This window comes from Ceratotherium simum, chromosome X (assembly GCF_057802395.1).
Source record: "Ceratotherium simum simum isolate JZ-2026a chromosome X, ASM5780239v1, whole genome shotgun sequence".
NCBI lineage: Eukaryota > Metazoa > Chordata > Mammalia > Perissodactyla > Rhinocerotidae > Ceratotherium > Ceratotherium simum.
In genome coordinates, this window is record NC_141940.1 from 103,217,277 (window position 1) to 103,229,518 (window position 12,242).

At 39.1% G+C, this 12,242-nt stretch overlaps 1 protein-coding gene across 4 annotated transcripts in view; it reads left to right on the top strand.

Annotated features, from left to right (window-relative positions):
* The window catches only part of LOC101392552 (dystrophin), a 760,070-nt gene that overhangs the window by 548,064 nt on the left and 199,764 nt on the right, over positions 1-12,242 (top strand). For all 4 annotated transcript variants that reach the window (XM_004435057.3, XM_087426760.1, XM_087426761.1 and 1 more), the window contains exon 17: positions 9,094-9,154. In XM_004435057.3, coding sequence (XP_004435114.2) covers positions 9,094-9,154 — 61 coding nt within the window. The remainder of the gene's footprint in view (positions 1-9,093; positions 9,155-12,242) is intronic.

The window sequence follows — 12,242 nt, forward strand, 5'->3', positions numbered from 1 at the left end:
TAAATATGTGATTTGTCTGAAATTCACCTCCCAGCTTTTTTTTCCCTGCCAATGAAACTCCCAGGTGCCTAGTAACTAAGTCTTAGAAATATAGAGTCATCTGTGATTTCGCACTTTCACTGGACACCAAATTCACTTCTGAACTACCTCTTGAACTCCACTCTACTACCTCTAAGCCATTGTGTATAGTATCACAAGAACAATCTTCTTATCTTTTCATCATCATAGTCCTCTGGTTATAAAATTGTCTGTGACCTTCTATTTCCCGTTGTATCAAATATGAGCTAATCTGTTCATCATTCATGCTGATGAACAGTGGACAAATGGTCTACCTAGGGATTAAGGATCTGTTGGGCAGGTGCTATTGGTCTAGGCAGACAGAGATGTAGAAAGAAGTTCCATAAGCCCAGGCAGTTAGATAGTGTTCAAAGGCATTTCTCTCTGCCACACTTTATACTGTGTGTGGCACGTTAGTAGTAGTTAGGAGTAGATCCAAGGGTTGAAGACAAATGCTGCCCAGTTGATGCAGAGAGCTTAATTCTAGGATTACCATCCTTCAGACAACACCCCATAGGTATGTGATTACAAACATTATTTGTATGGTGATTAACATTTTACAAAGCAATTTCATATCCATTTTCTCATTTTATCCTGACAACATTTTAGTAAGGGAGATATCATTATTCCCATTTCACATACAAGAAAAATAAGGCTCAGAGAGAAAATAAGACTTGCTTAAGATCGTGCAGTGATGGAGTCAGGACTCAAATCCAGTTCTTCTGAATCTGTGTTCTGGACACTTTCCACTGGATCCAGATACCTCTCAAGATACTGGGTTGGGCTTTGAGATAGAAAGCCAATGCTGAGTGCCTTTCTGAACTCAGAAAGTTTACAATCTGTCATGGGAGGAGGGGGTGTGAGAGGCATGTTCTCAAATAATCCACTGTATCAGGCAGTGTATCTAAAGTGCCTTGAGAATTATACCAACTAAATGCCATTGCCCTGAAAAAAATGGGTTTTTCTCTTTTTACCTGGATCAAGAAAGAATGACTCCTGCTGGCAAGAATGTAATTTGTATAAAATGCCTTTAAAATGTTCATAGGCTTTAATCAAATATATATACTTCTAGGAATTTTGCTTAAGAAAATTAACAAAACCGTGTGCAAAGATTTATTTACAAAGATGTTCATTGCAGCCTTACTTACAAGAGTGAAAAACTGGAAACAACCTAAATGTCCCCAAAGAGGGGATTTCTTCAATAGATCTTGGTACATCCATTATAGGGATATCGTTAAGCCATTTGAACACGGGCCAGGAATGATGTGAGCAGCCATAGATGGTTTGGGTGGGTAGGAGTAGTTCAGTCAGAAGCAGGTTTGGCTGCATCTAACAGAAAACTCAAGTGACAATGGCTTACACAAAGTAGAGGTTTATAAGTTTCTCATGGAGAAACCCAGAGATAGATTGAAATGGTCACTACATATTCATCAGGACTCTAGATTTCTCATATCTTTCTTCTCAGCCATTCTTTTTTTTTTTTTTTAAAGATTTTATTTATTTATTTTTTTCCCCCCAAAGCCCCGGTAGATAGTTGTATGTCATAGCTGCACATCCTTCTAGTTGCTGTATGTGGGACGTGGCCTCAGCATGGCCGGAGAAGCGGTGCGTCAGTGCGCACCCGGGATCCGAACCCGGGTCGCCAGCAGTGGAGTGCGCTCACTTAGCCGCTAAGCCACGGGGCCAGCCCTCAGCCATTCTTAGTGCATGGCTTCTGTAGCATAAGTTATCTGGGCCCTGCCTGTATCCCCTCTGGCATTAACCATGCCCAGGCACACCAAACCTAGGCTTCCAACTACACACACCTGCGACTCTGCCTTTAAGGCCTTCTCTGGCCATTGGAGCCTGCTCACCCCCACAAGGGGCAGGCCAGAAGTGCCAGGGAGTTAATGACCCCCCCATACTTTAGGAGTAGCCCTCAAACAATAGTAGGTAAAAACTCCAGTTTCCTCGCCCCTCTGGGGGGAATAACTCTGATGTGTGTTCTACACTGAAGCCCGCAGCTGCACTGAGCCGCAGGTGCCCAAAGCAGTAATGTATCTTTTATCAGCTTTCCTCCTTTCCCTCTCTCACTTCCAACTCCTCTACCAGTGCTTCCTTGAATTACCGCTCAAACTACTTGCAGTCCCATCCTTGTCTCCATATCTGCTTCTGGGGGATTGCAACCAAGATGGCTTCCATTCTCCGGGTTACTACAGCTCCAGCCATCATCACAGCCATGTTCCAGGCAGGAAGAAGGATGGGAAAAGGGCAAAAGCTGCCCTCAATTGAGTCAGCCACTTTTAAAGAACTTTCCAGAAGCCTCACCCGAATATCCTCAGCTGACATTCATAGGCCTTAGTAATATTGCTGCACCCAACAGTTAGAAATTCTGTTAGTAAAGAAGAGGAGACTGGGTGTTATACAGGCAACTGTCTCTGTCACTAAGCATGGGGGTCTGAAAGCATGGACGAGGAGAAGCCCTGGGGTCATGTAAGGAAGGACTGGGAGAAAAAGATGAGGTGAAATCAGAATATAAAGGGCCTTGGATGCTAGGGGAAGGAATTTTAAAATTAATTTGTATACAGGGGAACTATGGAAGGATTTTGCATAAGGAAGAGCCATGTGCTCTGAATAGTACTTTGTTGAAATTAATCTATTAGCGCTATACTGGATTAGCTAAGAAGCTAGGGAGGACCCGAAGGGAGATATGAGACTATTGTCATAGCAGCAGCATGAGGAAATGTCTGCATTTTCCCCTCCACATGCACTCTCCACAATTCCCTACCTTGCTGTGGGCCTTGGGAGGTTGACCTGCGTGGGCTGCGTGAATGGGGTCTCCAGCCCTCTTGCTTTGGATTGGGCTCAGCCAATGGAGAGTCATGGTAGGAGATAGATGAGAAGATGGAGAATGAGGTCGGAAGCTTTATTCCCTTGACTTCCTCCCTGCCTGCTTCCCCTGACCAAAGATCCTGTCACATGACCCTCTTCACCAAGTATGTATGCGTTCTCACTCATTCGGGGGCAGTGGGGGTGGGGAGCACTCTCTCTTCTCTCTCTGGATTCCTGTAATGACTCTCTCCTTGCCCCTCAGACCTGGGGGTGGTAATGGCTCCCTATTGTTATTAATATTGTCCCTTGTGATTTCTCTACACCCTTCGTAGACCTTTGTGACCAACCTTTTTGCTAAACTCTACTCAACATACCCAATTTGAATGTGCCAACTGTTTCCTGCCAGGACTCTGACTGGTACAGTCCCATTATAATATATGTTCTTCTAAAAGCTGATCCCATTTAAATAATAAGGTCCTTAAGGACATGGGACATGTTAGGACCTCTTTCTCCACCATACCCCACTCTACTTCACCCCTGCCTGTAAATACCTAGCACAGGGCTGAGTACATAATGTGTGTTCAGTAGATACCAGTTGATTGATTTGAATGCTGGGATATTAGATAAGCTCATTGGAAGATATCCTCAGAGACTAAAATTAAGTGCAAAGTAGCAGGAACTGTGTCTATCTTATTTACTGCATTAGCTCCAACACTTTGCACAGTGCATAGTGCATAGTAAGTGCTCTGTAAAAATGTGTTTCATAATGAGTGAGGGGAGGTTAGGTATTGTTTTGTTTCTTTAGGAATAAGGGCTCTGTTTTTGTCTTTCAGATAAAAATAGGTCTCATCTTAGCTTTTTTCGAATTAGCTTCTCTGAACTGATCAGATGGTTTAATTTAGACATGTAGAACAGGACCGATGGTAGAGATTATAGATCATAGGGAGGCTGATTTTGCCAGAATGAAAGGAAGCTGTTTCTAATCATCACTAAAGCTATGGGAAATTCAAAAGAGCCCTCCAGGATGTGGTGACAATGAAGTTATTCAAGCAGCCCCTGGAAAATCATTTGGTGGAAATCGTGTAGAGGGTAAATTTAGATATCAGACAGAATGTAGAGAACTTGAACCAGATGACAGTACAATCCCTTTTAAGATGTATTTATTGGGCCGGCCCCGTGGCTTAGCGGTTAAGTGCGCGCATTCCGCTACTGGCGCCCCGGGTTTTGATCCCGGGCGCGCACGGATGCACCGCTTCTCCAGCCATGCTGAGGCCGCGTCCCACATACAGCAACTAGAAGAATGTGCAACTATGACATACAACTATCTACTGGGGCTTTGGGGAAAAAAAAAAAAAGGAGGAGCATTGGCAATAGATGTTAGCTCAGAGCCGGTCTTCCTCAGCAAAAAGAGGAGGATTAGCATGGATGTTAGCTCAGGGCTGATATTCGTCACAAAAAATAAAAATAAAAAATAAAAAAAATAAAACATTAAAAAATAAAATAAAATAAAATGTATGTATTTACTCAATTGTATGGCAGATATTTATAGACTACCTGTTATGTACCACACATGATAGCACAGAATAAAGTACAAAGAGGAACCAGACCTGGTTGTGATCCTGGATGCGCTCTTGCATGATCTGGGTTCGCCCACTGAACGTGTCTGAACCTCAATTTCTTCATGTGTAATAATGGAATAGCATGACCTCATTGGGTGTTTGGGAGGATTGCATTAAGGCACATACAATGCAGGGCACATGGTAGACGTGCAACATGTTTGTTTTCTCTGTTTCCTGAACCATCTGACTTCAGTTTGGATAATACACCAAAATTAGGATCTGTTACTTACTGACTTAGGACCTTAGACGTACTAGTCCATGTGATCATAACTGTTTCATCATCTGCAAAATGAAAATAATGATAATAGCTACCTCACAGGTCATTATAAGCATCAAAGGAGCTATTGAGGTCAAGTTTCAGGCACAGAAGAGGTTTTCCTTTCTCCTCTCCCCACAACACTTCCTCTAGATCAAGCATTCTCACTGGAAATATTGCCCCCAAGGGGGCAAAAATTTGTTCCTAGGGGATGAAAATATCTTACTCTTTTTATATAAAGTGCAGATACATACAATACATAGACATACAGTGTATCTGTGGTGTTAAAATTTAAGGGAGGGTGGGGTGATTAGGAAAAAGATATCTAAAAAGTTACCTTGTGGGGGGGAGATAGTGGAAAAAAGGTCAAGAAATATTGCTTTAGAGTAGATCTCCTTGATAGAGTGTGTCCATAAAACAGTCACTGGAATTTGCGTACCTCTGAGGAGCCGAGTGCCAGTGGCTACTTGATCCTCCCTAATGCCTTTTTCTTAACCCCATAGGTGAGATTTCTATTTTGTCTCCAGTGGATGCTGTATTATTTATTTTTATAACCTGCCCCCATTTTTTTTTTGACCCAACTGTTGTCAAACTCCAAATCCACCAAATATAAAAGAAAAGTAGAAAGATTAATGAATATATGTGGGTCTGAATTGCAGAGTGCTCTTTTGGCACAGTTTAAAAAACATTAGCGTTCTTTATAATTTCTGGTTAGGCCCCTGTGTCAATTAAAATATGGCTTAACACTGGGGAGCATCGCTTGGCACTTTCTGTTCATCATGCATTAACAAATGGTTGAAATAAGAACTTCCCCTAAACAGTGTGGCCTGTGTTTGTGATTTTCAAAACCACCTTGGGCACAGCATTGAATCCTGTCACCTCAAGGGAGGAGAAGCATTTGAAGGTAGAACTGCTACCCTTTCTTGCTCTTAATAACATACTGCATCTGTAACACAAGGGGAAATTCAGAGGTTGGTTTTGGAATAAATAAACTCATGTGTAGTCTGCTATTTAAATTCAGTAGACAATACCCCATGGTGCTGGTACTGTATGATAATGGCTGATTTTTCCACTCCAGAATTTGAATCACAAAGCTGCATTGGAATTACACATACTGGTTATAGAAACATCTGTATAAGAAAATACCAAAGGACAGCGCAGTGTCATGTAAAAACTATTGGCCAATAAATCTGCTTTTGATGGGCTCTAAAAATGGACACATCAGGCATACAAGATGTGTGTGTCTATTACGTAGGCTAGCTTTGTCAAGGATGACAAGCTTCCACTGGTACACTGAGATAAGAAACAGCTGTTGTTGGCATCAGCACTCCTGCAAGAAGTGAAATGATAATTCTGGGACACACTGTTGAGAGTTACTATATATTTGATCAACTTTTGAATATATGCAAGACCAGAATGATCTAGCAGCTCCAAACAAAATTGCCGACAACCCTTTAACAATCTCTTGAGAGGGAGCACTGCATCCAACTGCATAGAACCATCATCTGATTGTGTATTATTTCTAAAGCAAGTAGTTCCAGTATGCGTGGCTGTGGTGGTGATGGGGCAGGGGAGGAAGGCTGTTGTTATTTTCCCTTTTTTATTGCCTCAAGGACATTTTTTAGTGTAAAATTTCAGAGTTTCAAACGATGACTGCAAAGCAGTTGCTTAGGTGCATTTATAAACTGTGAATCAAACAGGAAAAAACATCTTTCAGCAAAAAAAATTCGCTGGATCTCACCATTGGATCTATTTGATAGTTACACATGAAGACAAGAGGCTTTTTTTAATTTTAAAAATTAACAATTTTTTATACACAATTTGTATACTCTATAAAAAATTAAATTAAGAACTTTAATTATGAAAGCTTAAAATTTCATATTGACCTGGAACTTGTAATTTATGGAATAATGTTTTAAAAATCTTTTCAACTATTTAGTTCAAACATATTGTGATTACTCCTCTGGCATTTTATTGAATTTTTTTTCCTTTTAATGTTTAACAATGCAAAGGCGACTATAGATACTCTGTGTGGGTCTAGCCATTAGCTCAGCCGGGCGCCACCGCTTTTCCCCTGTCTCTTGCTAGATTTTCTACTTGAAAGTTGTTCCTTGCAGGCAGAGAGCCCCTGAGCTGGGCCAGGCAGCCAATAGACTTCTCCAGCACACTTCTCTCTGAGAGACACCTAGGAATAATGTAGGAAATCCAAATTGACTCTTCGGCCACCAGAAGACATACTCAACATCCTTTGAGTCAGAAAAACTTTTTGAACCATTAGAATGATAAAGAACTGGAAAGGGATAATAAGAGAAATTGTGGGGCCTCAGCCCATAGAGACCTTTAAGAAAAGAATAGCCATTCCTTTCTCTGTTTAGGCATTCATAGGCTTGGCAATACAGCCAGTGAGGTAGCTAGACCAAAGGCTCTCTGGAGTTCTCTTTTTTCTTCTATGATGCTGGGCTGTTTTTCTTTTGAGTTTTTTTTGTTGTTGTTGAGGTATAATTGACATACAACATTATATTAGTTTCAGGTGTACAACATAATGATTTGATATTTGTGTGTATTGCGAAATGATCACCACAATGTCTAGTTAACATCCGTCTGCATTATAATGCTGTGATTTTAAGAAGAGGGTGCAGTGAGCAGCGAGGAGCTGATTTCTGGCTCTTCACCATGATTCCTGCTAGAGAAGGCTTAGGTTTTCAAGTTTTCATAACATCAGACTCTGCCCAGGTAGGTCAGGGAGTCCAGTCTAAGTTCTCAAATCAGGTCTTTACTCTGTGAACTAATCTGGGCAAGAGAGCTGTGTCCTGGAGAAGAAAAAGGGACAAAAGAGTTGAGCTGAGAATGAGAAAGGCAGAGCAGGGGAGGAATAGAAAAAGAAGGACAGAGAGAGATTGAAGGCGAGGGACTACTTCAAAACAGCAGATAAATGTCTTTTTTCCCTATATTAAAAATCTGTCTTCCAAAATGAAAAGACATAATTAGCGGCTAAATACAAATCCATGTCCCATATCTTTTAAATGACATATCACCAAGGTACAAAGCAGCATGTCTGGCTGAAGGTTGGGTGATTCCATCTCTCTATTACTCCATATAAAACAAAGAATCTGTAGTTTCATTACCCTTAAATTGTCTGGCAGTGGGTGAAGTTAACTTTTATTAGAAGCTGTTCTTTCATATTATACAGTGTAGTCAAGGATATATTAGCTTTGACGTTTTCTTACATCTCAATACACTGTGGACTGAATTTACTATGAGACTAATTTAGAAGGGAGCTTTTCATAGGAGGAAATAATGGTCGGCATCAGCTGAGCTTCAAATTATAAGCAGGATGAAAATTCAAGAAAAAAATGGACATACACATAAAATTGCTAGATGTTAATAAGAATGCTTCTTATATTTATTTTCCTGATGATATTCTATGTCTCTTAAAAACTCCAGTTTCCTAGAACTCTATTCAGGAGGAAGATTTTATTGTTGAGGAAATGTTATAGTGTCTCCTAACATGATTATTTTGTCTTAAAGAAAGAAAAAAACCCATCAGATTAAACAATATATAAAAGGTATTTTTCGAGTTCAGCTTTGGGAAAGGAAAAAACCCTACAACTTAAGCATTTAAAACACAGTTTGAAGATGATTGATTTGACTGATCCACAATAAAGTCATTCTAAAATGAATTCCCAGGATGTGAAATCTAATTTCACCTATAGGATTCATCACTCATCACAAAAGTTTTATTACACTCCGGTATCAGGTGTCATTCTCTCACTTTTGGTTCTTTTCTAATAAGATCATGCTTGTCAGCTGACATTTTGAGGCCCCAATTAAACATATAATCGGTAAATGAAATTGGATTCTGTTTAAACCAAATAAAGAGAAAAACAAGCATATCGGAGTGATAAGTGTAGTACTTTAGCTTCAATAACTTAGAATGTAAATATATCACAGAGGGATGTTTCGGCTGCTAAATTAATAAAACCCAGTCAATCAAATAGTAAAAGATATTGAGAAGCAGCGACAGGAAGTGTTATAAGAAAAGCACCCAGTGGAGACACATGAGAGAAAACCCGTCAGTCTGCTCATTCAGTTTCTTATCTGTTCTTCTATAGGTTTAGCAGTGGAAGGTTTTTTTTTTTCCTTTGCATTTATCTTTGTGCCTGAATGAGTTCAATTTCACTTAGATTAGGACAGAAACTTCAGAACAGCAGGTTAATCCGTCCTGTCTTCATGGGCAACTGAGCAAACAGACCAATATCAGTGTAAAATTGTAATTCTGGAGATTAATATTGTCTTTCCTGTTTGCAGTGAACTTGACCTCCTTGCCTATTTTTTTTCCCCCTCTTTCAGCTTCTGTCCAGGGTCCCTGGGAGAGAGCCATCTCGCCAAACAAAGTGCCCTACTATATCAAGTAAGTTGGAAGCATCACATTGTTAAAGGAGCGTTTATTGTGGCTAATGTGTATTTTCACAAATGAATATATTTTTAAAATACAATGTTAGCCTGCCCTACAATACCTAGTTCTTTCTTCCCTGAGGAAGCTTGGATAGTCAACTCACGCTAAAATTACCACTGAAAATTTGCTGATGCAATAAGGAGCCACCTTTAGGAAAAATCCATTTAATGCAGCATATATATTGTGTTTTGTGATTGGAGGTGGTGTGGATTTTTCACAATAGAAGAAAAAGCTGCAGATAATATTATCGACAGTGAGAGTGAATATTTACAAGAACAGTTTCATTTATTGAGAGATTTTCCCGCATTTCTTCTTCAGACAAAGATGAAGGATTTCTGCAGCTATATGTACACAAACTGTTTTAGGGGAATAAATACTTCATGTACCCAAAGGCAGGCAGCAGCAGTCCCGGATTTGTGGAGCTGAGGTGTTCATTCTCGATACATAGCACTCAGCGTTTTCCACATAACGGCAAAATGATACTGTTTTCTGGGGCCATTTGTGTCAGTCAAAGGAATACAGGTGCTTAGAAGCACCTTCTGCAGGAGGCTGCATGAAATACAAATTATGATACATTGGGTTGACATGGAAGAGAGAGGAGAGAAGATATTGACTTATTATGATACCTTAACGGTTTCTCATCAATCGTGCAATAGAGTCCAACTCAAATTTAACTTTGAATCGGCTACCTCAACAACAATTTAAGTTAATTGGATTCATGAAATGGTCTTCAGTACCAACTAAAGTCTTTGAACTTGCTTCTGCCATGAGTCTGACTAAAAATATTAAATGTTTTTCCATTTTTTCGGCCCTGCCATCTTTTATCGAGTCTGTTTTTATTCTTCCACTGCCCATCAATTCTTCCTAATTCAGTTCTAAAGCAATAACAGCAGTCCTAGATCTTCATTACTACAGTTCTCAAGAAATTTGATTTCACGCCACAATTTTGTTAACTCAGAAGAATGGGGGTGAGGGAACTCTTTTGACTCTTGAAGGAGAGACATATCCTTTAGGAAAGGTTTGTCTTATTAAATTTTCCAGACAAGGTATCTCTTAACTTTAAAAATTCTCCTTCAATATGCTTTGATCCTGCTTTTTAATTTTCTTATTTTTAAATTTTATTCTATTATTTTTGTTATATAGAATTATTAATTTAGTCACTCTAAACTACACATTTTAAATACCTACTTAAAATCACCTGTTTTATTAAATAACATGTTGATTGAGACATGCTCTGTATTGCTTTACAGCCACTGTTTATTTTATGGAACTATTCTATTCAAACTTCCCAGTCATCTTCTACATCAAGGTGTTTGTCACCATAAATTTTCATTTCTGACTAAGGTGTTTGAGACCTGCTACTTCTTTAACCCATTTATAAAGCTCTTGCTTTATCCAGTTCCTTTATGAGCTAAAATGAAGACTCTCCTTTTGTGGCTAAGGTTTTAGGACCACCTGAGAATCCAAGACGTCTTTAAGCCATTATTCTCCAAATTATTTCCTGTTTGGGGCTCATTAAGTGTCTCACAGGGCCTCGTAGAGTCTCCCCCTCAGCCCACTGTCCTTTCCCGGCACATTTATCTTTTCCCTGGTTTTACTCCTACTACAAAAGATCCCAGTACGTTGCTGTGGGCCAGTGAAAATGAATTCAGTCCAAAAAATAAAAAGGAGACAAATTCCATAAAAGCTGTAATTCCTCCTTGTAAATTAGTCTCTTGCTGCTCCTAAGTGGAATCAGAGAGCAGCTACTCTCTATTTGGCCTAGTATTTTGTCCAGTGCTCCTTCACCGACTTGATGATCGTGGTGGCAGTATTGGCAAGGGCACAGATCTAGGAATAAGAAAACTTGAGTTCTAGTGCTGGCTCAGTCATTAGTTGATTGTGTGGCCTTGGGCAAGTCGCTTAACCTAGACAAACCTTGGTTTCTCATTTATAAAGTAAGGAGTTAGACTAGATGATAGCTAAGATCCTCTGTAGCTCCAAGACTCAATGAGTGTGACTCATTCCATGGTCTTGCCCAAATTCAAAAACTTAAGATCTCAGCTTCTTCTCGAGAAGTTTACCTTCATTTTTTAAATTCTTTATTTTAATTAACATAATGTAAATTCTTAGTTTAAAAAAATCATAGGAATTTGATTTTTCCACCATATAATTAGCTTCAGATATGCCCTCTCAACCCACTCCAATTTCTCTAGGTACCTATTTAAAGAGCTCAAATCTTGGCATTTAATTTAGAACTGTTATTCTTCCTGTTTTAATGGTAAGAGACATAGAACAATAGACAAGAAAAATCAGTAGAAAGGTGAAAATGGAGACCTTAAATTAAAGCCTCTGATGTGATCAGTTCCTTGGAATGTGGAATTACATAATTTCTCAAAGGTATCTCTGAAACTTTATGGAGATCAATTCTCTCTACAATTATAATCTATGTGAAATTAGGGATTGTATAATTTCTCAAATATACCTGTAAAATGTTAAGCTATAATACAGGGAGAACACATGTTCAGAAAATGTACATTGTCAGTAAACAGATTATTATTGTCATTTGTGATTTATTATTACACATTACTATTGTCTAAAATATTCTATTTTCAGAAAATAACTTTGATGTACAAGGTTCAGTGGACTTCACGCACTGGCAAATGCCATTCATAATTTGAGATGCCTTAATGGTCCAAAAATAACAATAAAAATAAGTTTACAATGACATCACTTCAACCAGTCCCTATTTTTCCCTTTTCTCATCTTGTTTTTCTTGACTTCCATTCAAGAGTTTTTGCCACACATTTCCAGCTGCAAAACCAGGTATCTTTTCTGGATTTTTTTTTTTTTTTTGATACTGTATAGTATTTCCTTTTCAATGCTGGGATAAACTGATCATCTAAATAACAAGAGGTTTCTACACCAGTAGCACAGTTCCTAGCTAGCTGTAGAGTTGTGTACTCATCTTTGAGGTTGTAAATCAACATCTTCTGCTCTCGATTGCAAATCAGACAGTGTTTATGCCTGCATCCTGAGACCAGCTTTTCATATGATGCTAAGA